Source organism: Trachypithecus francoisi, unplaced genomic scaffold (assembly GCF_009764315.1).
Source record: "Trachypithecus francoisi isolate TF-2019V2 unplaced genomic scaffold, Tfra_2.0 Lachesis_group5, whole genome shotgun sequence".
NCBI lineage: Eukaryota > Metazoa > Chordata > Mammalia > Primates > Cercopithecidae > Trachypithecus > Trachypithecus francoisi.
The window spans coordinates 6,690,546-6,716,807 of NW_022681470.1; the positions used below are offsets into that span (position 1 = coordinate 6,690,546).

A 26,262-nucleotide genomic window follows, 5' to 3' on the forward strand; every position below is an offset into this window, starting at 1 on the left:
ATTGGTGGTAAGCAAAAACAAACAAACACCAAAAAACTCCAGGAAAAACAGGGATAATCTTAAATACCTTAAATTAAATACCTTAAATGCCTTTTTAAAAAACCTTAAAATTTATGTATAATACTATATACAAATGTAGACAATTATTTTCAACAAGGTCCAGATGACTCAATTGACAGTACGAAATGGTTTGTTGTAACTTTTTTATGAAATAAATTTTGAGGCTGGCACGGTGGCTCACACCTGTCATCTCAGCACTTTGGGAGGCCGAGGCAGGCGGATCACTTGAGGTCAGGAATTCAAGAGCAGTCTGGCCAACATGGTGAAACCCCATCTCTACTAAAAATATAAAAATTAGCTGGGCATGGTGGTACATGCCTGTAATCCCAGCTACTCAGGAGGCTGAGGCAGGAGGATCGCTTGAATCTAGGAGGCGGGGGTTGCAGTGAGCCAAGATTGCACTACTGCACTCCAGCCTGGGCAACAGAGATAGACTCTGTTTCAAACTGAAAAAAAAAAAAAAAAAAAAAAATTAAAACAAATTTTGAAATGAGAAAAATGTTTATAAAAGAGAATATGAAAACTTAATTATGAAAAATAAGTAAATTTGAAATGTAAGCAGTTAAGCAGATCTAATCTAGATGCACATCTTACAATTGCATTAGCAAAACAACAATAATCAAAGGGGTAGATATGGAGAAAAGAGAAAGTGAAAGGGGGCTAAGCTTTTTGTTTTAACTGAAAATATGCTGTTTTATTCTAATTCTAACTGATTGTTTTGAAAAACTTAAACACTAGTAAAATAAAAAACTTTTTACACATGCATGTGCATTCACATACACACATAATCTTTCAAAGTATAGGAGAGAGGAAAGCAAAGAAAATTTAGGATTAATTCAAACGACAGAAGAGAAGCATGAAGGAAGAATGTAAACAAGAATTTTGTTAGATGAAAGAAGTAAGACTGACCATATTAATTATAATATATATAAAAAATAAAGTCCCCTACTGAGAAAAAAACATTCATTTTTTTCTCTAATTTATGGCACAACTTCCTTTAATAATTAAGATTAATGCAACATACACTTTCAATGTTAAAAATTAAAACTTTATATTTTTTTCCAAAAAAGTAAGCTACACAGATGGGTAGACACATACCCGTTTTAAACACAGAAGAAGGCAATGCCTTGCTCTAAATGGAGAGCTAGGAATGAAACAGGTTCTCCTGACACTTATTTATTCTATTTATTCAGCAGGCTATTCATAACACTTTCTCAGGCTTGAGCATACCTCTTAGCCTCCCTTTCGTCTCAATACATACCATGTATTTTTCCTAAAGTCATTTTTTATATCATGTAAATTATTAACATGCCTGTGGCTGAATATATAAGAGTAATAATGACTCACCCACATTTCCAGCCAGTAGTATCCTCGTACATGAATCAGTATACAGCGATGTCAGAGAGATGGCAGAATATTTTGTGAAAGGTAGCATATCTTTCAGTAGTCTTCCCTAAATAAAGTAAAATGTAAATAAAACTTTGTCTATGCTAGTAAATCTTATAAAATCTTAATATTGAAATTGACTTTTCTGTGTAAATAATGCATCTCAAGAGTTCTCTCTACTACTGAACCGCGATTCCCCTGTTTGTAATGAAAATCATTTGAAACTATCCATAGGGACTTATTTCCTCAAAATTAAATATTCTAAAGCTGTGAACAACTGTTAATTAGAAGGATCTAGACTCTGAGTATTATAGACTGTCTGTACAGTTGGGGTTGTTTTTGCATACCCCATGACCGTTTTTATGCAATTCCTCAGACTTTCTTTCCAATTACATATTTTCTTTTAATTTCTTCTTTTTAAATTTAACTCAAGCAGGCATTGACATATTTTCTTTTTAGACATTCTTTTCAGAAGGGAGATACACTTTTAAGTATATGTCAGTTGTTTTAAACAGAAATATTTGCCTTTTCAGAAATATTTATTTTTTAATATTGGTGCAAGACAAAGAATTGTTAAGAGGTTTAAATTCAAACAGGTTGTTTTCCAGTGCTCAGTATAAGCCAGCACTGGGAAAGACTTTCACACATATTATCTTGCTTAGAGAATAAACATCATCAACTTCAAAGCTTGTGAAGAGTTCAGATATGCTACTCCCTTCCTTAGACTGCTTGGACATACTCTCTTCTCCTATTTCTTTTACTCTTTCATTTCTGCATTAGAAAAATAAAAGGGAGCATTGTTCTTTTTTTTTTTTTTGAGGCGGAGTCTCGCTCTGTCGCCCAGGCTGGAGTGCAGTGGCGCGATCTTGGCTCACTGCAAGCTCCGCCTCCCGGGTTCACGCCATTCTCCTGCCTCAGCCTCCCGAGTAGCTGGGACTACAGGCGCCCGCCACCGCGCCTGGCTAATTTTTTGTATTTTTAGTAGAGACGGGGTTTCACCATGGTCTCGATCTCCTGACCTTGTGATCCGCCCGCCTCGGCCTCCCAAAGTGCTGGGATTACAGGCGTGAGACACCGCGCCCGGCCAGGAGCATTGTTCTAATACCAAGATCATCTCAAGAAAAGTTATTGTTAGAATACTTTGTATTTTCAAACTAGGGTTTGCACGAATAAGTTAGGATCTACTGGTAGACTTAGAGTTTTATCTGGCAGAAAGCCATGCAGTTCTGTGTTGTTGGATCCCATTATCTGCCACATAAAACAGTTGTGTTTTCTGAGTTTCTCTGTAGGAAGGAGCCTTATCACAAGCGAGGTCACCTCCTCTGCTTTTCTAAGGATTTCATTGTCATCATTCTCAGGCTACTCAGGATCGTTCCTTTCATCATCTTCTGTCCTCTTAATTCCACCCTAAATCATTTTAAATCTTCTGGTAAATGAAAGTTATATTTTTCTTTGTAAAATGTTGAAGGACACTCAATACGATGCAATACCTTCTTTCAACTGTCTGGTAAACTAAGAACTTATTGTACACTCAACATTTCAGTGTTCTTGTATTCTTTTACTCTAATACACAAGTCATATCCTCTAATATTATTTAAATATCCAATAAGATATTTAGTGGCATATATTCATAGCTCAATTTGAAAGAAAGATTTGAATATTTTGAATGCATGAACCCATCAAAACTAATGCCCTCAGCTGGGTACAGTGGCTCACACCTGTAATCTTTGGGATGGCCAGCACTTTGGGAGGCCGAGGCTGGCGGATCACAAGGTCAGGAGTTCGAGACCAGCCTGCCCAACATGATGAAACCCTGTCTCTACTAAAAATACAAAAATTAGCCGGGTGTGGTGCTTAGGCAAAAGAATTGCTTGAACCCAGGAGGTGGAAGTTGCGGTGAGCCGAGATCACGCCCCTGCACTCCAGCCTGGGCAACAGAGAGAGACTGCATCTCAAAAACAAAACAAAAGAAAACAAAACGAATGCCCTCCTCCCCCCAAGTAAAAGAATTACAAGCAGACTCAATAGATTTTTCTAGTAAATCTTCATGCCTTGATTCACCTTTCCTGCTTCTATTAGGGACATAAGGGATGAGACTGAAGCAGTGTGCCAAAGGTGAAGACCTTCCCAGAAATTCCTGACTGTGAGGCTTGCATGACTGGTTGAACATTCTTCTCTCAATACGGGTATCTATCTGTGTGCAGGTTATCTATCCCACTATGGGTATCTATCTGTAATGTGTTTGATAGAGAAGTAGAAAGGCTTCCAAAAAGAGGGAGAGATTTGAAATAGCTAAGTTAGCAGTTTTGATGATTTGATCTTTGGAGTTACAAAATCCTTCTCTCGTAAAGTTTGGGTAGCATTATCAATAAACAGGCTGCAAAATCAGCAATTTGGCTAGAAAGTTGAAAAAATATTAGAATTGGATGCCATATGGAAGAATGTTAAGATTCATTTAATGATTCTTTTTATCTTTCCCATTCTTTCCTAGTCCTAGACTTGCTGGGTTCCATTACCTCCAGAGTCCACAAGCGGAGGTGTCCGTCCTCATGAGCAGTGACAAGGATAGGTGGCTGGGCTTCTGGTAAATTGGCACTTCCAGGGTGTTTTTTGTCCACTGGCTGTTGTTCTCCCACCATGACATCTGTTTGTTCACCTATTTGAGAAATTAATGAACTATCATGAGACCAGGCGTGGTGGCTCATGCCTGTAATCCCAGCACTTGGGGAGGCCAAGGCAGGTGGATCACTTGAGATCAGGAGTTGAGATCAGCCTGGCCAACATGGTGAAACCCCGTCTCTACTAAACATACAAAAATTAGCTGGGTGTGGTGGTGGGCGCCTGTAATCCCAGCTACTTGGGAGGCTGAGGCAGGAGAATTGCTTGAATCCGGGACGCGGAGGTTGCAGTGAGCTGAGATGGCACCACTGCACTCCAGCCTGGGGGACAGAGTGAGACTCTGTCTCAAAAAAAGGAAGAGTTATCATGGAATTTGCAATACTTGTAATTCCAAATTTTTATGGAATGTAAAACAGAAGGCAGACAAGAAAATAGCAAAAGCAACATATTATTTTTTTCTTCTTTTTTTTTAACCCAGAGAATTTCAGTCGGGGCAAAGGACAAAAAAAGCATTAAAAAATTGAATCCTGGATCACTGGAAAAATATAAAAAGCTTATTTTGATCATATTGCAAAAGCTTCTATACTATACATAACAGCTCACACAAGGTATTTATTCATAAATCTTACAATACAGAATGGTGGATAAATGCAGTATAAGTTTTAGAAAAATGGCTGGAGACTAAGAAGTTCGGTAATATTCTGGATTCTTAAAATCTATAATTAGTATTTAAGAAGGCATCATCATAATGAAAATTCTGCCATTTAGACTACTGAATCCTATAGCACCTCAACATTTGGTTCCAAAAAGAATATATATATTCTTTGCATATATATACACACATACACATATGTATATATGTATATGTATGTGGGTATGTGTGTGTATATTATATATACATATATAATGAATATATATGAATATATATAATGCATTCATATATTGAGGAATATATATATTCATAAAAATATTCTGTCACCTAAATGCCCTGTTGCAAAGGAGTTGCTTTATTATAAAGAAGAGAGGTGATTTCATACTGACCTTTAACCTCACTGTCATGTATGCTTTGCTTGCTTCCCTGAATTATGGGAGGAAAAGAGAAAATATTTCTATGACATTGTAAGAAAATGAGGTATACTGGGTGAGTAAATTCTCCAGACAATTGAATTTTCATTTCTAAGCATTAATTTTAAAATTACACTTAAATTTTTGAAAAAACTGTATTGCAGACATTTTCATGTCCAGAAATAGAGAATTCATAACACAACATTCTTCTAGTGGTTGAGATACCAGCATAGTAACGTAAGTAATTAAAAATGCCTAATGGCCGGGCTCGGTGGCTCAAGCCTGTAATCCCAGCACTTTGGGAGGCTGAGACGGGCAGATCACGAGGTCAGGAGATCGAGACCATCCTGGCTAACACGGTGAAACCCCGTCTCTACTAAAAAATACAAAAAACTAGCCGGGCGAGGTGGCGGGCGCCTGTAGTCCCAGCTACTCGGGAGGCTGAGGCAGGAGAATGGCATAAACCCGGGAGGTGGAGCTTGCAGTGAGCTGAGATCTGGCCACTGCACTCCAGCCCAGGAGACAGAGTGAGACTCCGTCTCAAAAAAAAAAAAAAAAAAAAAAGCCTAATGCGTGCTCGGTTCTTGGTTGACATGATCTCTAATTGTATTCACAACCATGCAACTTCATCTTTATTATTCCCTTTTTACTGAAACAGAAACAGAAACTCAGATTAAGTGACAGCTGTAAAGCTAATCAGATAGTAAAAGAAGGACTTGGGTTCAAGTACAATCTGTCTGGCTTTTGCTTCCATATAAGTTTATTCTTTCCAGTATGCTGGTGATTTAAAAACAATTTTTGCAGTGACAACTTTCCTTCAAACACAATTCTAACTAGAAATGTAAAGCATAAAAATATATAAAATTGAAACTGAGAACACAGTTTGAAAACCACTGCATTACAGTACATGTTGTAATGTAATTATATTACCTGCTGTCTCTTCTCCCTGTGACATACGTACTTTTTAGCAAAAGAGCACTTACTTTTTAGCAAAAAAGATAGTCTAAAATTACGTCATTGCTTTGTAAGTATCAAAATGACATGCATAATTTATTTTATTTGTGATTGTATATTGATTATTCACAGGTGTAAAGCTTTGAAAAAATATATAAAAATTGAAAAATATATAAAATTGAAAAAACAACTTAGATATTGCACTTTTTTTTGCAAAACAATGCGTTTTTACATATATGCATGCACACATAGAATTCTTCCACTGTTACCTTCTATCAAAGGAGGGGCTCAAATGCTCAACAGCACTATTTTTGAGCCAACATTGAGTGTGACAGGAAGACTCTCTCTGTGTCTTGCTTACCTTACTGCTCTGTGGACCTTTGCTGGATTCACACTGGGACGAAGAACATATGGAATCCTGACTTGATCTCCTGTAAGGGTAGGGGGGAAGCCCAAGGATAAACGTTAAGATATTCTACCATACTCAAAGGGTGTGCTTCTCTGCTTTAATTTTAGCTGATTGCTCCTTTCATCATCTATGGATACTGAGCCACTCAGGAAACAAATCATGCCTTATATTTTGTGTAATAAATGTTGACCACTATGATATTGGTGGAGACTATTGGGGAACCTTAGGAAATAAGGTTTGTTGCTCCCTGGGTCAGAAAATAAAAGTCTTGGCTATCCCACTGCAAAGGCCAGATTTAGTCCCAGAGGCTCTTACACTGAAATGGCAGGGGGTGGGGTGGCGGTGGGGGGACCTTACAAGCCGGTCTAACTTCCTGCTTGACAATGTCTAGTTCTTTTTTTTTTTTTTTTTTTTTTTTTTGAGGCGGAGTCTCGCTCTGTCGCCCAGGCTGGAGTGCAGTGGCCGGATCTCAGCTCACTGCAAGCTCCGCCTCCCGGGTTTACGCCATTCTCCTGCCTCAGCCTCCCGAGTAGCTGGGACTACAGGCGCCCGCCACCTCGCCCGGCTAGTTTTTGTATTTTTAGTAGAGACGGGGTTTCACTGTATTAGCCAGGAGGGGACAATGTCTAGTTCTAACCGGATCCTAGTCTGTGGCACTCCACTGAAATCGGCTGAAAGTGGCTTAAGATCTGATGCAGATGTCTACGGAATAAGTCCTCAAAGTATTCTCAGAACAGTTTTGATGAAATTTCATGCCAAGGGGTAGGGAAGGGGTTACATTCTGGCTGACCTCTGGGTGACCCCAAACCAGCACAGAAGCTTCTGATTTCTCTCCAAAGCTATGTGTGGCATTGTCTATTGCCTGCAAACCAGAGCTCTCACACAAATATAAATAGGAAAAACACTTTTTCTTAAATCCCCTGCTCTCTCAGAAATGGATGACAATTGCTCAGTTATAGTGGATGGTGGATGAAACCTCCTGCCATATGACCTTCCATTACCTGCCTTGCAAGTCCTTCCTTCTGTTTCACACCAGTGTTAGATTCTGGCGAAAAGTACGGCCAAGTTAGCATTTTCCATCTCTGCTACTGGGATAAAGGGTGCTGTGAGGCTGACATGGTGAGGGGACCACACAACATTTCAAATCCCTGAGGAGCACCTCGCCTCCAAAATGACAGTAATGGGAAGAAAGCTGAAGCCACGTGTCAACCCAACTGATGTCTTTTTTAGGTGTCCCCTCAACGTTGGGATGAAGTAAACTCTGTTACTTTCAATAGCAAAAACTACAATTAATTTTGCATCAACCTAATGTACCAGCCACCTAAGTCCCAGACAGTATTACTGGTTCAGTAAGTACTGAGTTACCTTGCACATTCAGGGGTACGAAAGAGGAACAGTATGTCATTAATTTTAAAGTGCTTGGGATGCAAGTCCGGGTTTACAGGGAAGCAATCTTCAGGTCGGCACCTGGAAGCAAGTATATATTTATGTGATAAGAAATTACAAATTATGGAGCTTACAGTACTAAGATTGTATATCCCCTGCAGAGCTAAGCAATTCCTCAAATGCTATTATTGAACACGAAAAGAAAATGCATGGAAGTAGAGTTTGAACATACCTTTTTTAACAAGGTTCTGTTAAATCATGATCGTCAGCAGTTTAAAAGTCTTTTAGTTCAACTAACCGGTCTTGTCTTCCTACCTTTAGATCAGAGAATGGACTTCTATAAAATCCCGTGGATAAAACTCTATTTTATTTTACTTTTAGAGATAGGGGCCCACTATGTTGCCCAGACTGGTCTTGAATTCCTGGGCTCAAGTGATCCTCCTGCCTTGGCCTCCCAAAGTGCTGGGATTACCAATGGGAGCCACCACGCCTGGCTGGTTTCATACAGTTTAAATAGTAGAGTTCTAATATTTTTTAAATTAGTGGCATAATAAATTTGAATAAAATATTATTACCCTTGAAGAGCTTATAATGGAGTGCAGAAGAACATGTAGTCCAGTAAAGACACTGCTCTTGCTGCTCCAGTCTCCTGTTGACCCATATTCCAAGGTCAACATTGAACTTTCTAGGCACCATCCTAGGAACAGGGGAATAGTCCCTAAATGCCTGCACTGAAACATCATGCTTGGCTCTTAAAGCTGCATTGAACATTCGTTATAGCAAATAGACCTTACAGCCAAATTTCCCCTTTTTCTTCAGTGGAAATTACTTCTGGTAAGTGAACCCAAGCTCAAAAGAGAAGTCTACGAGCTTGATGACTTGTTGAACTCAGATTTTTTTTAGAGAATTCTGTTGTGCAGATGAGCTGAATCATGAAGTGGATTATTAATTAGCAAGAATAATATTAAGTCTGGGCTCAAAAAGCCTGAGGCTTAGAGCAGGAACAGAAGAGTTATGTCCTCTGACTGGTGAAGGGGGGTCTTAGGCGAAGTTTGAGGTAGACACAGAGATGGACTCTACTGCAAATATGGAAACCATTTTCAGTTTCAGAACCTTTAAAGCTGGCCCTAAATGACCTTCCACAGATCTGTGCTAAATCATATGTTTTGCAAAATACTGCACTGATTTGAAGTCAATTGTCTTATATAATCATCTGCCTATAGGAAAGGGACACTGTGTATGACCCGCACTATACTTGGTTGTTTTCCTCTGATTGGATGTTGGATATGCATGCATCCCTTGGCAAAATAACAAGGCACTTTAACAAGGAGGATCTTCACCTTTAAAGTGGGATTATTGTCACGCATGTTGCCTCCCTCTTTAGGCTGTGGCATCGAGATAATGGTCTTCTCAGTCTTCTGCTTTCCCTTCTTAGGAAGGAGTCATACACAAGCTGACACAGCATGAAAGCATTGGCAAGAAGGAGAGGAAGTTTGCAGTGCAGACAGGTGTAGGTATCAAGTGGCAGGTACACAGTGTGTGAGAAAAGGCTGGGGGCATGGGCTGAAGTGAAGGAACAGAAGGATGGCAGGAATTCCAGGGGCAGGATCCAGTAGTATATGGACTGAGGGGCAGAAAGGGGGTTCTGCAGAAACAGCTATTTCAATTAAAGGTTCAAAGAGAAGAAATCCATAGTCCAAAGAAGAAATGATTATTTCTTCTCAAAAACTGGCTAAAAGGAATGACTCAGACTTGGGAAGGAGCAGGCAGACCAACCGTATGTTAAGTATTGTAATTAGAGGTGCAGACATTTCTTTTGTATTTTCCTCTTCTTTTCTTTTGTCCTTTCCAATCCTCCCTTCCCTCCTCTTTTATGCCTCTTCCCGTCCCCCAAATGCTTAGATCAACTTGATTTTATTTTCATTCATTGTTAAGGTTCTTGGCCGTCTTGTCTCTGCAAGTAAAATTTTCCAAACCCCCTTGCCATAGGGTGGCCACACATGGCCCTTGCATACATTCCAATTACACAGCTGGGGAGAACTTATTATTTACAATCCATCCAGACAAATCATTCAGTGTTACTTTGGTTCCTTTGCAACAAATGGAAAAAAAAAAAAAATTGAGAAGTGGATGGTATGGGGAGGGTAGGATCTTGGCCATAGTCCAGAGTAAATCTAACTGGTTGAGAGGAATAATTGCATCTACCACATTGGCCCTTGTTAGCCCCAACCTGTAATAAATCAGACATGTTGAGGTGGTGAATGAGAAGGACATGCTACCCAGGAGTCTTCTCACCATTTGACTTTGGTGGCTGAGTAGATGGTGGTGGCACTGGGGATATGGGAAGGGGAGGAGTTTGGGAGCGGGGAGTAGGTTGGGAAGATGTTTTAGACATGTAGGGCTTTGAGGGTCTTGGTAGCAATCAGATGAAAATTGCCAGTAGGCAATTGGTTATGTGTGTTTGAAGCTCTAGAAAGATTAGTGTTTGAAGTTGTTATGTATTTCAGTTATTTGTTGAGGTCATAAATTTGGGCAAGATCATACATGAAAAGCATATACTAGGTGAGAATAGTAAAGATCAAAGCTCTTGGGAATATAGATGCTTACAGTTCACCTTGCTTATATCATCCTGGGATTTAGAAACTTAGAACATAGTTTGTTTATGAATATAACTTCCAGGAAGGCCTGCCTTGAACGTTATCACCATTTTTATGTATTGTTTTTTTGTCCCCTGAGGTTTTTTTGTTGTTGGTGGTGGTTTTTTGTTTGTTTGTTTGTTTGTTTGTTTGTTTCTAAGTTTCACTCACTCTGTCACCCAGGCTGTAGTGCAGTGGTGTGATCTCAGCTCACTGCTACCTCCACCTCCCAGGTTCAAGCAATTCTCGTGCCTCACCCTCTTCATTAGCTAGGTTTACAGGTAGGCGCCACTGCACCCTGCTAATTTTTGTATTTTTAGGAGAGACAGGGTTTCACCATGTTGGTAAGGCTGGTCTCGAACTCCTGGCCTTGAGTGATCCTCCTCCCAAAGTTCTGGGTTTACAGACCTGAGCCACGGCGCCCAGCCCTTCCCTGAGTGTTGCATGTTACTTAGCTCTTCTGCAGTAAAGTTTTTACATTGTTTAAGGATAATACACAACTTACACTTTTTTGACAGTAGACGTCACGAAATTCCATAAGATGATCACACCATTTAAGGTTCCAGCTGCTATTAAATTATACCCTTCTACTTGTAGTAAATCAATGCAGTTCACTCGTAATGAATCCGTGGCGGGATTCTGAAGAACGAAGGAAACAGAACACCATGAATAGAGTATTCATGATTCGCAGTATAAACACCATGTGTACACTTTGTAATTGTCATCAACTTAAAACAAAATGCTTTATTTTATATATATATATTTAGTATCAGAGCATGAAATTTAGTAAAATCTTATTTTTCTTGCACGAAAATTTTTAACTGGCAGAATTCATCAAAGCAACAAAAATATACTCTTCCTGTTTACCGGCTGCTTTTTCTCAGCCTTATTTATTCTTTCTTACCAACTATTAGATTAACTTCCCATCATCCTCTTCCCTTCAAACTTTTTGAAAGAATATTCTACATTCATCATTTCCACTTGCTGACTTTTCTTTCACTCAGCAAATTTCACTGGCTTCTGCTCCGTAACACTCTGTGATAGCTTTTCCTATTTATCATTAGGATATTTTTCAATTGTCTTGGCTCAAATATTTGTTAGATATCTACTATGTTAGATACTTGGAATACAAAGTCAAGTAGGACATCTGTGATCTAGAGAAACTTATAATAGTTTAAAGTACTCAGATAAAGTGTTGATTATGGTGTAATGTGAGAGTGCTGTATCCGAGGGAGGCATGCATAAGACTTGACAGGAACGTAGAAGAGTGACACTTAAATAAGAGGAGAGGTCTATTACCACTGTCAATTACCACTCTCAGTTGTTCTCCCCTTCCTGAAACTCCTTACTCTCCTGACATCCTCAACTCCAGGCTTTGCTGGTTTTGCTGTGTTTCTGCGACTTTTATTTTTCTGTTTCCTACTTGGTACCCTTGCCAGCCTTTTAAATATTAATATTTTGGAGGTTTATCTCAAATTCATTTTCTTTTTCTTTTTTTTTTTTCCAACTCTTTCTGAGGAATCTCAGATTATGTTTCAAATATCTCAGTGCTAATGACCTAATTATCTAGTCCAGTCCTCTCCTACAAGCTTCAGGCTTATACATTTAATTACTTAGACATTTTACAGGTATCTCAGTGTTAATATATATAACTTATCACCTCCTTTAAGCATGTTTCTTTGCTCTATTCTTTTTTTCAGAGACAGATCTCCCTCTGTTGCCTGGACTAGAGTACAGTGAAATGATCACAGTTTACTGCAGCCTTGACCTCCAGGGCTCAAGCGATCCTCCCACCTTGGGCTCTGGAGTAGCTGGGACCACAGGTGGCTGCCACCATGCCTGGCTAATGTTTTGATTTTTTTTGTAGAGACAAGGTCTCACTGTGTTGCCAGGCTGGTCTCGAATTCCTGAGCTCAAGTAATCCTCCTGCCTCCGCCTCCCAAAGTTCTGGGATGATACCATCAGCCTTGGTGCCCGGTCCTCTATTCTTTATTTCATTGGTTAGCACTGTTTTTCAATTCATCATTCAAGTTAGAAATCCTGGAATTGTCCTTCTTTCCTTCCTTTCTCTCAGTACCCTCCTCTCCTAACTGCATGGGTATCAATTGCAAGTTGTGCTACTTTTACTGCTAGATATTTTCTGAAAACAAAACCTTTTCTTCTGCACCACCTCCATTGTCATGACCTTATATCTTTTATTATTATTATTATTATTATTTTTTTTTTTTTTGAGACGGAGTCTTGCTCTGTCGCCGGGGCTGGAGTGCAGTGGCCGGATCTCAGCTCACTGCAAGCTCCGCCTCCCGGGTTCCCGCCATTCTCCTGCCTCAGCCTCCCGAGTAGCTGGGACTACAGACGCCCGCCACCTCGCCCGGCTAGTTTTTTGTATTTTTTAGTAGAGACGGGGTTTCACAGTGTTCGCCAGGATGGTCTCGATCTCCTGACCTCGTGATCCGCCCGTCTCGGCCTCCCAAAGTGCTGGGATTACAGGCTTGAGCCACCGCGCCCGGCCCTTTTATTATTTTTTAATTGTAAATTTGTTTAGAGACAGAATCTTGATCTGTCACTCAAGCTGGTCTGCAGTGGTGCAATCATAGCTCACTACAACCTCAAACTCCTGGGCTCAAGCATTCCTCCCACCACAGCCTCCCAAATAGCTCAACTAAAGGTGCATGCCACTGCGCCCAACTAATTTTTAAAAATTAAAAAAAATTTTTTTTCTAGAGACGGGCCTATGTTGCCCAGGCTGGTCTCAAACTCCTGGCCTCAAGTGATCCTCCCACCTTGGCCTCCCAAAGTGCTGAGATTACAGGTGTGAGCCACTGAGCCTGGTCATCTTTGTGTCTTTTAACTAAAACAGGAAGTAGCCTGTTGCCTGAATCTTCTGCCTTTAGTCTTGGCCCTTTCAAATCTGTCATCCAAGCAGTATCAAAGATGAGCTGCCCACAACACAAACCTGATCCTGTCATTTCTCATTTAAAGCCCTTCAATGGCCTTCCATTTGTTATAGGATACTCAAGCTCCTTATTCTTTTTCTTTTTCTTTTCTTTTTTTTTTTTTTGAGGCGGAGTCTCACTCTGTCGCCCGAGCTGGAGTGCAGTGGCCGGATCTCAGCTGACTGCAAACTCCGCCTCCCGGGTTTACGCCATTCTCCTGCCTCAGCCTCCCGAGTAGCTGGGACTACAGGCGCCTGCCACCTCGCCCGGCTAGTTTTTTTGTATTTTTAGTAGAGACGAGATTTCACCGTGTTAGCCAGGATGGTCTCGATCTCCTGACCTCATGATCCGCCCGTCTCGGCCTCCCAAAGTGCTGGGATTACAGGCTTGAGCCACCGCACCCGGCCAAGCTCCTTATTCTTGTAAGCATGGTCTGGTCCCTACCTATTTGTTTGTCTTCGTTTTTTACTACTCCCAGTATTACTGCAGCCACACTGAGATACTTGTAGTTGTTCTTCACAAACCATGCAATATGCTATCTCCATTATTTTGTTCATATCACCTCTTCTACTTGAAATTCACTGTCTTTTCACTACCCTCTAGAAACTGCCTATCTGAGCCAAGCTAACTCCTGAGAGTTCTTTAGCTATAATTTGGCAATTGTCCTCTTCAAAAACCTCCCCCTCTCCCCAGCACTCCAGGATCTCTGCTGTACTTCTATAGTGCAGGTGCTATACCTCATTAATCTTGGCATTCCCAGTGCTAAGAACAGTGCGTGATACGTGGCAGGTATTCAATAAAAAGTGCTTCCTAAATAAAAGAGTTTTAGGGAGAGAATTTCCATGCACAATCAATTTTTTTTTCCTAAGTGACTTTTGCAAACTTTTCTTTGAGACCAAGTCTCACCTGTTGCCCAGGTGGGAGTGCAGTGGCACGATCTCAGCTCACTACATCCTCCACCTTCCGGGTTCAAGTGATTCTCGTGCCTCAGCCTCCCCAGTAGCTAGGATCACAGGCATGCACCACCACACCCAGCTAACTTTTGTATTTTTAGTAGAGATGGGGTTTCACCATGCTGGCCAGGCTGGTCTTGACCTCCTGACCTCAAGTTATCTGCCCACCTTGGCCTCCCAAAGTGCTGGGATTACAGATGTGAGCCACCGTGCCTGGCTGACTTTTGCAAACTTTCAATCTATAATTTTAAAGTCTGTTGCAAAAAGGAAGTGCTATCATGATAATTATGATAAGTACAAAAAATAAAGGTTTCAAAATTGGAGATAATTTGCATTTACATTAAAAGTCCAAAAGGCACTTTATTGTGCTTCAATAGTGTATTTTATAATTTATCACAATAGTTTTTCTTTTTTTTTTTTTAAGCAATCATTTTTTGGTACCTATACAATTATTTGCTAACTGCCTGGTTCTGACTCACTATAGAGGCATCTTCTTTCTGTTTGTATTAGCTATAAGTAAGATTTCATATATCAAATACATATCATTGAACCTAGTGTTTCCAATGATATGTAGAGTTGAAAAGGGAAGTAGGCTAGACTTTCTCTATGAGGACATACATTTTGTTCTGTCTTTTGTGCACATTACATGATAACGTTATTAGGACATAGTCACTGTATATATTGATTTCAAAGGGCTTTTAGCTGAGAATAAAACCTACTTATCATTTAAACTAGCAATGAATGACATTCAAATTGCAGTTCCAAACTGACATTTGTTTCAGTATGAGGAAAACTAATATAGTTTCTCTCCATTCTATGATAAAATAATTGTTTCCAAATTCCATAAAACCAGCTGTATTACTATTCTTTTTTTTTGCAAGGAAGCTTTATGGTTAATAATAATAAAAAGGAAATAAATTATATTATGGTTGTTTTGCTAAGGTCAGGGAGAAAAAAACTGAAGACTTTTCTCAGTTGCTCCGGCTGTAACTTGCAGTTTTCTTCCATTCTTGAGTGTCTGACCACTTATCTCTCTAAAAGCTGAAAAGTGCAAATGGTTTGATTAGAGTACTCTAATATTAGAGTAAATCAATAAAGTTAATGAAGATCCTCATTAAAAAAACAATTGATTTAAATTTTTATAGGAACAAAAAGGTATAGTTTTCTTATTCTCCATTCTTCAGCCTCAAACATAAGCCCTAAACACTTCATCCCTCAGACATGCACACATGCGCCTGCCTTGTTGAGGAGGTGTAAGCATATCACAAAAATAGCTTTCTGAAGAGATGTTAAATTAAGTTATTGAATTCAACATATACAGCTACTTAGAAAAAAAAAAGATTCCTTTCAAAATATTACTGCTCATTGAAAATGCATCCGGGAGCTCTGATGGAGATGTACAATGTGAATGTTGTTTTCATGCTGGTGAATTACAATATTCCTTCTGCAGCCCATGGATCCAGGGGAAATTCTGACTTTCAAGACCTATTATTTAGGAAATACATTTTGTAAGGCTATAGCTGCCATAGATAGTGATTCCTATGATGAATCTGGTTGCTCAAAGTAAATTGAAAACTTTCCAGAAAGAATTCACCATTCTAGATGCCATTAAGAACATTTGTGATTCATGGGAGGAGGTCAGAATAGCAACATGAACAGGAATTTGGAAGAAAAGGATTCTAACCCTCAAAGATACTTGGAAGGGTTCAAGACTTCAGTGGAGGAAGTAACTGAAGATGTGGTAGAAATAGGAAGAGAACTAGAATTAGGAGTGAGGCCTAACTTGCTGCAATTTCGTGATAAAACTTGAATGGATGCGGAGTTGCTTCTCATGGATGAGCAAAGAAAGTTGTTTCTTGAGATGGAATCTGCTCCTGATGAAGATACTGTGAACATTGCTGAAATGACAACAAGGGACTTAGATGACTGGGCAGGGGCAGGGATTAAGAGAATTGACACCAATTTTGAAAGAAATTTTACTGTGGGTAAAATGCTATCAAATAGCATCACATGCTACTGATAAATTTTTCCTGAAAGGAAAAGGCAATCCATGTGGCAACTTCATTGCTGTTTTATTTTTAAAAATTGCCACAGCCACCCCAGCCTTCAGCAACCACCTCCCTTATAAGCCCGGATCTATCAACATCGAGTCAAGACCCTCCGCCAGCAAAAAGAATAGGACTTGGTGAAGGTTTAGATGATTATTAGCAATTTTTAGCAATAAAGTATTTTAAATTAAAGTATATACATTTTTTAGGCATAATGCTATTGCATACATAATAGACTACAGTATAGTATAAATATAACTTTTTTTTTTTTTTTTGATATGGTGTTTCACTCTGTCGCCCAGGCTGGAGTGCAGTGGCGCAATCTAGGCTCACTACAAGCCCCGCCTCCCGGGTTCCCGCCATTCTCCTGCCTCAGCCTCCCGAGTAGCTGGGACTACAGGCGCCCGCCACCATGCCAGGTTAATTTTTTGTATGTTTAGTAGAGACAGAGTTTCACCGGATTAGCCAGGATGGTCTCAATCTCCTGACCTCGTGATCCTCCCACCTCGGCCTCCCAAAGTGCTGGGATTACAGGCGTGAGCCACTGCGCCCGGCCAACTTCTTGTTGTTTTTTTTTTTGAGACAAGAGACTCGCTCTGTCACCCAGGCTGGAGTGCAATGGCACGACCTCGGCTCACTGCAACCTCCATCTCCTGGGTTCAAGTCATTCTCCTGCCTCAGCCTCCTGAGTAGCTGGGATTACAGGCACATGTCACCATGCCCAGCTAATTTTTGTATTTTTAGTAGAGATGGGGTTTCACCATGTTGGCCAGGCTGGTCTCGAACTCCTGACCTCAAGTGATCACGCCTGCCTCAGCCTCCAAAAGTGCTAGGATTACAGGCATGAGCCACCACACCCAGCCTAAATATAACTTTTATGTGTGCACTGGGAAACCCACAATTTCTTGCTTTGCGATATTTGCTTTATTGTCATGATCTGGAACTGAACCGTCAATATTTCCCAGTCGTACCTGTTGTTATTAACATTTCTTGGTCACAAACACTTCAAGAATCTTAAAAAAAAAAAAAAAAAAGCAAAAGCTACAGTTGAATACTACTGAGGCATAAAACTGAGTGAGCTACTGATTCATGCAGCAACATAGACAAATCTCAAAAGCATTATGCTAAATGAACAAAACCTTAAATGTATACTATATTACTCCACTATGTGACATTCTAGAATAGGAAAAAACAAATATTTGGTGAAAACCATTAGAATAGTGTTTGCCTTTGGGTAAAGAGCAGATCCTGAATAGGCAGAGACATGAAGGAACTTTCTGGGGTGATGATGAAGTCCTTTATCTTGCTAGGGCTTCTGGTTGTTTATGTTTCTCTTCAAACTCATTGAATAGCGGCTTCAATTTTGTGCATTTTATTTTATGTACATTTTACTAAAAGCAAAACCATAAACAGTGAACTCTAGTTAATGATGCGTACACTGAAGTGTTTAGGGGTGATATGTATCAATGCCTTTGGCTTACTTTGAAATATATTTTTAAAATAAGATGGATATAAGGGTGAGTAGAAGATGAACCGATGAATAAATATATGATGAAGCAAAGACCGCAAAACGTTAACAGTAAAATTCAAGTGGATGAATATATGGATGTCCGCTGTAAATTTTTCAACTTTTCTAATGTCTAGAAATTTTCATAATAAAATGTTGAGAAAGAAAAAGCTGTGAACCTTGCACTCTTCAGAAAAAAAAGTTTTGCATACAATTTCGGAGGCTTATTAGACCCCCAAAGTCTACCCATGGACAGAGAACCAGTGGATTGCAGGTTAAAAACTCTGGGTGTATAACTTTTGAAGCTCTATCACTAAGAACTTATCAGGGGCAAGTACTTTAATATTCCTTTATTATGAGAAATTAAGGCTGGCTATTTTAAGACTAATTACAATTTTGGAATTCAGAGAATATCCTGAAAAAAATAATCTGATGATATACTTTCCTTGAGTTTTAAAATAACCATTTAAAAAAAAAAAAAAAAAGGGCCGGGCCCGGTGGCTCAAGCCTGTAATCCCAGCACTTTGGGAGGCCGAGACGGGCGGATCACGAGGTCAGGAGATCGAGACCATCCTGGCTAACACAGTGAAACCCCATCTCTACTAAAAATACAAAAACTAGCCGGGCGAAGTGGCAGGCGCCTGTAGTCCCAGCTACTCGGGAGGCTGAGGCAGGAGAATGGTGTAAACCCGGGAGGCGGAGCTTGCAGTGAGCTGAGATCCGGCCACTGCACTCCAGTCCCGGCGACAGAGCGAGACTCCGCCTCAAAAAAAAAAAAAAAAAAAAAAACTACAACAAAACAGTTGCCTTTACAGTTGACCAAGTGATGCTGCTAGAGCAAGAAGGGAAGCTTTAAAAAAAAAAAAACCTATAAAAAGAGAAAGCTGGAATTTTATTAACTGACCCTGAAAAATCTAGTTAAAATCTTATGATGTAAAAATGATCAAATTAGTAATTGGCTAGAAACAGTGACCGACCATTTTGTGATGTTTTTGGTATCACAAACTTATCCTTCTTAAAATCTCAGAGAATTTAAAAGAGCTGCCTATTTTTAGAGAGACGAGTTATTTTTAGATAGATAGATGTGTTTTTTTAATTATTATTTTTATTATTTTTATTTTTTTTGAGATGGAGTCTTACTCTGTCGCTAGGCTAGAGTGCAGTGGTGTGATCTCAGCTCACTGCAACCTCCTCCTCCTGGGTTCAAGCGATTCTCCTGCCTCAGCCTCCTGAGTAGCTGGGACTATAGGCACACGCCACCATGCCCAGCTAATTTTTGTTTTTTTGGTAGATACGGGGTTTCATCATATTGGCCAGGATGGTCTCGATCTCTTGACCTCATGATCCACCCGCCTCAGCCTCCCAAGTGCTGTGATTACAGGCGTGAGCCACTGCACCAGCCTATTTTTAGATAGATGAATGGATTACCTGAACAAAGCCTGAAGAAGACTTATGATTATATCCAAGAAGTAGTTCCTGATAACCAGAAACCGCATCTACACCCAACTTCCCAGAACTTAGCATTGCCATGGCAAAGAAGGCCATACACAAAATGAAAACAACTAATAAGAAACTGGAAAAAATATGTGGAACTTACATCACGAAGGACAAATATCCATAATATATCTTCCTAATTATTTATATATACATATATGTATATATTCCTAATGTATCTAATATACAAAAGCTTTTAAAACATTAGAAGGAAAAGAACAACAACCTAGATAGAAAAATTAACAAAAGATATGAACAAATAGTCCATATGTGTATTAAAAAGATGCTCCCCTCATGATAAGATAAATGCAAATTAAAGTATACCAAATTATATTTTAACAAGAAGGCTAAGTTTGGGGCTGTATTAAAAGGTCACAGAATGGTTGTTCATTCTTTTCTGGCCAATTATTATTTCACTATTTTTACATCATGTAATTTTAACTAGATTTTTCAATGTCAGTTAAAATTCCAGCTTTCTCTTTTCATAGGTTTTTATCTTTTTAAAAATACTTCTCATTTTGCTCTCACTTGTTCAAGTATAAAGGCACTTGTTTTGATTTCTCATCTAGATTTGAAAAAGTTCCAAAGTTTGACTATAATCTACACTGTTGGCAAGACTGTGGGGAAATAGGCAGTCTCACATATTAGGGGCAATGCAGAGCGCTGTAACTTCTGTGGAGGGGAGTTTGGTAATGTCTAGGAAGATTATATTAGCATTTACTTTTTGACCTAGCAACCCAATCCCTCTTCTTGAATCTATCCCAAAGACACACTGTCAACAATGGAAACCAACTCTCTCTCTCTCTCTCTATATATATATAAAATCATAAAGTATATATATATTTCATAAAGTATATATATACTTTAATTTGCATTTATCTTATAATGAGTGGAGCATCTTGCTAGTACATGTATGGACTATTTCTTCATATCTTTTGTCAATTTTCTATCTAGGTTGTTCTTTTCCTTCTAATGTTTTAAAAGTTTGTTGTATATTAGATATATTAGAAATACATATCTATGTACACATAGATATGTATATATAGATAATTAGGAAGATATATTATGGATATTAGTCCTTTGTGATATAAGTTCCACATATTTTTTCCAGTTTCTTATTAGTGTTTTCATTTTGTGTGTGGCCTTTTTTGCCATGGCAATGCTAAGTTCTGGGAATCTGGGTGTAGATGAGGTTTCTGGTTATCAGGAACTACTTCTTGGAAATAATCATAAGTCTTTTTCATATATATATATATGGCTATTTGTTGCAGCACTACTTTTAATTGGAAAAGATTAAAAACAACCCAAATGCCTACCTACAGGGGACTAGTTGAATAAACAATGGTACATCCATTAACATGAAATACTTAACCCCATCGTCTCAGCCCAAAATCTCCTTAAGCTGATAAGCAACTTCAGCAAAGTCTCGGGATACAAAATCAAGGTGCAAAAATCACAAGCATTCTTATACACCAATAACAGACAAACAGAGAGACAAATCATGAATGAACTCCCATTCACCATTGCTTCAAAGAGAATAAAATATCTAGGAATCCAACTTACAAGGGATGTGAAGGACCTCTTCAAGGAGAACTACAAACCACTGCTCAACGCAATAAAAGAGGACACAAACAAATGGAAGAACATTCCATGCTCATGGATAGGAAGAATCAATATCGTGAAAATGGCCATACTGCCCAAGGTAATTTATAGATTCAATACCATCCCCATTAAGCTACCAATGACTTTCCTCACAGAATTGGAAAAAACTACTTTAAAGTTCATATGGAACCAAAAAGAGCCCACATTGCCAAGACAATCCTAAGTCAAAAGAACAAAGCTGGAGGCATCACACTCCCTGACTTCAAACTATACTAAAAGGCGACAGTAACCAAAACAGCATGGTACTGGTACCAAAATAGAGATATAGACCAGTGGAACAGAACAGAGCCCTCAGAAATATTACCACACATCTACAACCATCTGATCTTTGACAAACCTGACAAAAACAAGAAATGGGGAAAAGATTCCCTATTTAATAAGTGGTGCTGGGAAAACTGGCTAGCCATAAGTAGAAAGCTAAAACTGGATCCCTTCCTTACTCCTTATACAAAAATTAATTCAAGGTGGATTAGAGACTTAAATGTTAGACCTAAAAGCCGTAAAAACCCTAGAAGAAAACCTAGGTAATACCATTCAGGATATAGGCATGGGCAAGGACTTCATGTCTAAAACACCAAAAGCAATAGCAACAGAAGTCCAAAATTGACAAATGGGATCTAATTAAACTAAAGAGCTTCTGCACAGCAAAAGAAACTACCATCAGAGTGAACAGGCAATGTACAGAATGGGAGAAAATTTTTACAATCTACTCATCTGACAAAGGGCTAATACCCAGAACCTACAAAGAACTCAAACAAATTTACAGGAAGAAAACAACCCCATCAAAAAGTGGGCAAAGGATATGAACAGACAATTCTCAAAAGACGACATTTATGCAGCCAACAGACACATGAAAAAATACTCATCATCACTAGCCATCAGAGAAATGCAAATCAAAACCACAATGAGATACCATGTCACACCAGTTAGAATGGCAATCATTAAAAACTCAGGAAACAACAGGTGCTGGAGAGGGTGTGGAAAAATAGGAACACTTTTACACTGTTGGTGGGACTGTAAACTAGTTCAACGTTGTGGAAAACAGTGTGGCAATTCCTCAAGGATCTAGAACTAGAAATCCCATTTGACCCAGCCATCCCATTACTGGGTATATACCCAAAAGATTATAAATCATGCTGCTATAAGGACACCTACACACGTATGTTTATTTCGACACTATTCACAATAGCAAAGACATGGAATCAACCCAAATGTCCATCAATGACAGACTGGATTAAGAAAATGTTGCACATATACACCATGGAATACTATGCAGCCATAAAAAAGGATGAGTTTGTGTCCTTTGTAGGGACATGGATGCAGCTGGAAACCATCATTCTCAGCAAACTATCGCAAGAACAGAAAACCAAACACGGGATGTTGTCACTCATAGGTGGGAATTGAACAATGAGATCACCTGGACACAGGAAGGGGAACATCACACACCAGGCCCTATTGTGGGGTGGGGGGAGTGGGGAGGGATAGCATTAGGAGATACACCTAATGTAAATGACGAGTTAATGGGTGCAGCACACCAACATGGCACACGTATCCATATGTAACAAACCTGCACGTTGTGCACATGTACCCTAGACTATAAAGTATAATAAAAAAAGTAAAGAAAAATGAGTATGTGTACACCCATGTTCATGGCAACATTGCTATTAATAGCAAAAAAGTGAAAGCAACCCAGGTATTCATTGATGGATGAATGGGTAAACAACATGCGTTCTATGCATACAATGGAATAATGTTCAGCCTTTAAAAGGAAGGACACTGTGACATACGCTACACATAGACGAACCTTGAGGACATCATGCTAAGTGAAACGAACCAGTCACAAAGGACGAATACCATATGTCTCTGCTTATATAATATACCCAGTGTAAGTTAATTCATAGAGATGGAAATTAGAATGCTGGTTGTTAGGAGCTGGAGGGAAGGGGAAATAGGGGGTTATTGTTTAATAAACAGAGTTTCAGTTTTGCAAGATGAAAGCGTCTGGAGATGGCTGGGTGATGAAGGTTGCACAACAATGTGAATGTATTTAATGTCGCTAACGGTACACTAAAAATAGTCTAAGTGGTAAATATTACTTTGCGTGTATTTTATCACAATTTTAAAAAAAAGGAAGATGAAGATCTCTATGTACGGTTTATAATGGTCTTAAATAGATTATTAAATAAAGCAGGGAATACAGGGATGTAAAGAGTATTCTATCATTTGCTTAAGAAGGTGGAGAGGGAACCAAGTATTTGATTATATTTTTTAAAAACAGCATGGAAACATAAACCAAAAACTTAAAAAGTTAACTATAGGTTAAGGAGAGAACAAGGTGGAAAAGACAGGAATACAATAGACTTTGTTTTGTAGCTCAGAATAGAACTTGTTTTGTAATTTGATCTTAGAAGTATTGAAATGGGCCGGGCGCGGTGGCTCAAGCCTGTAATCCCAGCACTTTGGGAGGCCAAGACGGGCGGATCACGAGGTCAGGAGATCGAGACCATCCTAGCTAACACGGTGAAACCCCATCTCTACTAAAAAAATACAAAGAACTAGCCGGGCGAGGTGGCGGGCGCCTGTAGTCCCAGCTATTCTGGAGGCTGAGGCTGGAGAATGGCGTAAACTCGGGAGGCGGAGCTTGCAGTGAGCTGAGATCTGGCCACTGCGCTCCAGCCCTGGCGACAGAGCGAGGCTCCGTCTCAAAAAAAAAAAAAGAAGTATTGAAATGTTTTACATAACAATAAAACAAAACTGAATTTTAAAAACGCAATACATTTGAAAAATGAAGCAAACTTAACCATATATAGAGTTGGTGGTACAAGGAATTATTTTAAGCAATTTTAAAGCACAGTAATTTGACAGTACATTCCACATGCTATACACCCTAAGGACAAAAAGAACTGCAAAAAAAGCAAGATTCTGAGCTGTGTCAGGTATCATGTTCCTAGAAATTTTATTGTTTTCTGAAACTAGAATATAATGTAATGTACAATGATAACATATAAAATGACATAAAGAACCTGTATATTATGTAGAAAAATACATTATATAAATAATAGCATAAAGCAAATAAGTAATGATGCTTATATCATTAGAAATCAAAATTTTCTGAGAGAAAGATATAAAATAAAATGAAATTAGTAAAAGCCATATAACCTTACATTTGAATTGGGAATATCAGTGCAAAATAGTAGTGCATTTTCCCTTAATGTGTTTTCTTAGCTGTCTATTGAGAAAGTCTAAAAATAAGAACCAACCTAGTGGCAGTGGGCAGCTCTAGAACCCAGGTTGTGGTTTTTTAAAATACTATTTCTCACTGAAAAGAAGTAGAATATATTGGAGAAATAGTGGATTTTAGATCTGGAAAGAAATGTACAAGATGAGCCTGGATCATCTTGTCATACCTGGAAGCTATCCAGAGCTTCTGAGGTCACATCAGAGGAACTCAGGAGCCTGCAGAGGCTCCAACCAGTTTCAGATGGGACAGTTTGGGCATCAATAATGATAACAACAAATTAAATGGACTGAAACACATCAAGAACATTTAAATTTGTGAGTGAATAATGATATTAAATAAACAAAATTCACGGACCACCTTTGGAAGATGCTAGGAAACCTATTCACTTTAAAACTGATAAATATAAGGAGCAAAACATCAATTAGTTTGCTTTTCTATATAAACTGTACCTCAGTGTAACCAAATATTTGATAAAGGAGAGGTTTTCTTTAAAGACACGTTCCAGTAGTAAATGAAGCAGAAAGGCAGCATGGCAACTTTGAATGAAAATAATAGACCTAGGTAATGATCATCAATGACTGCTAAGATACAAAGAAAAAGACAACTGGTCATTATGAGAATCTTGATGGAATACAGGACAGCACCTATGAAGGAGTCTTGCTTAAAAAAAAAAAAAAAAAAAAATCCATGTTGTAGTCAATTAAGCCACCAGATTAACTACCAGATTGCAGGAAGTACAGCGGAATTTCTTAAATAACACCACGAGGGTGCAATCAGCAAAATCTAGAAAGTGGAAAACTGTGGCGTCAACTGTCCAGTTTCTTCAGGACATAAATTGCAAGGAGAGAGAAAAAAAGATATTTAACAGATTTTTCCAACCAAATGCAACAAATAGACCTTGTTTGGATCTTGGTTGTTGAAACCAATTATAAGAAAGAAATTACGAGGATATCTGGAAAATTTGAACACTGAATGAATATGTGATGAGATTAACAACTTCTTACAAATTATTTTTAATATATTTTAGAAAATAATGGTATTATTTTTGAAATAGTCATTATTGTTTAGACATATATACTGAAATATAAAGGGATGAAATGACATAATGTTTGAGATTTGCTTCAGAATCCATTGGTGGGCCAGACACGGTGTGTTATGCCTATAATCCCAGCGTTTTGGGGGGCTGAGGCAGGAGGGACACTTGAGCCCAGGTGTTGGGGTCTACAGTGAACTATGATCATACTACTGCACTTTAGCATGGGCAACAGAGCAGGATCCGGTCTCAAAAAAAAAAAAAATCCATTGGTGGTGGTCATGGTGAAGAGCTGGGAATAAAGAATAAGTTTGGCCATACACAGAAAATTTTTGAAGCTGAGCGATAACACATAGAAGCTCTTTGTATTATTTTCTGTACCTTTATATATGTTTGTAAATTTCCATAACAAAAAGCAAAAGTTAAAAAGAAACCAAGAGAGGAAACTTACATTAGGAGGTTGAGAAACATTCCTCTCAACTATTAACTCGACATCTGGGAAAGGAATAGCCATGTTCCTATCTCTAGTAGACATTCTCAGATGGACAGCATGTTTCCCATCTTGTAGGAAAGGCACAACATCGGGCAGCTCCCAGATCACCATGAGGTAAATATCATCTTCCTTACCCTTTAATAGAAATCCAGTGAGTATATGAAAAGTTCAATTAATTATTTTATTTTGAACTGTTTTAAACAGATAGAGAAAATAGAACCTACACTGATGTGTCCACCATCTAGCTTTACCAAATCTTCAGCCCCATCTGTTCCTTGCTTATTAATATAATTCCTCTTTCTTCCCTCCATAGAGTAACCAGTAATGTGAATATGATGTTAGCCATGAAAGTTTTAATATTTCTACATATACATACATAT

General features: G+C 38.8%; 1 protein-coding gene across 3 annotated transcripts in view; it reads right to left on the minus strand.

Annotated features, from left to right (window-relative positions):
* Window positions 1–26,262, minus strand: part of WDR64 (WD repeat domain 64) — a 156,604-nt gene that overhangs the window by 28,039 nt on the left and 102,303 nt on the right. For all 3 annotated transcript variants that reach the window (XR_004434498.1, XM_033200785.1, XM_033200786.1), the window contains 7 exons: window positions 25,841–26,017; window positions 11,021–11,154; window positions 7,859–7,960; window positions 6,446–6,515; window positions 5,107–5,143; window positions 3,963–4,102; window positions 1,408–1,513 (listed from right to left, as the gene is read on the minus strand). Coding sequence is in view for 2 of the 3 variants with exons in the window: in XM_033200785.1 (XP_033056676.1) it covers window positions 1,408–1,513; window positions 3,963–4,102; window positions 5,107–5,143; window positions 6,446–6,515; window positions 7,859–7,960; window positions 11,021–11,154; window positions 25,841–26,017 (766 nt within the window). In the remaining variant the exon portion in view is untranslated. The remainder of the gene's footprint in view (window positions 1–1,407; window positions 1,514–3,962; window positions 4,103–5,106; window positions 5,144–6,445; window positions 6,516–7,858; window positions 7,961–11,020; window positions 11,155–25,840; window positions 26,018–26,262) is intronic.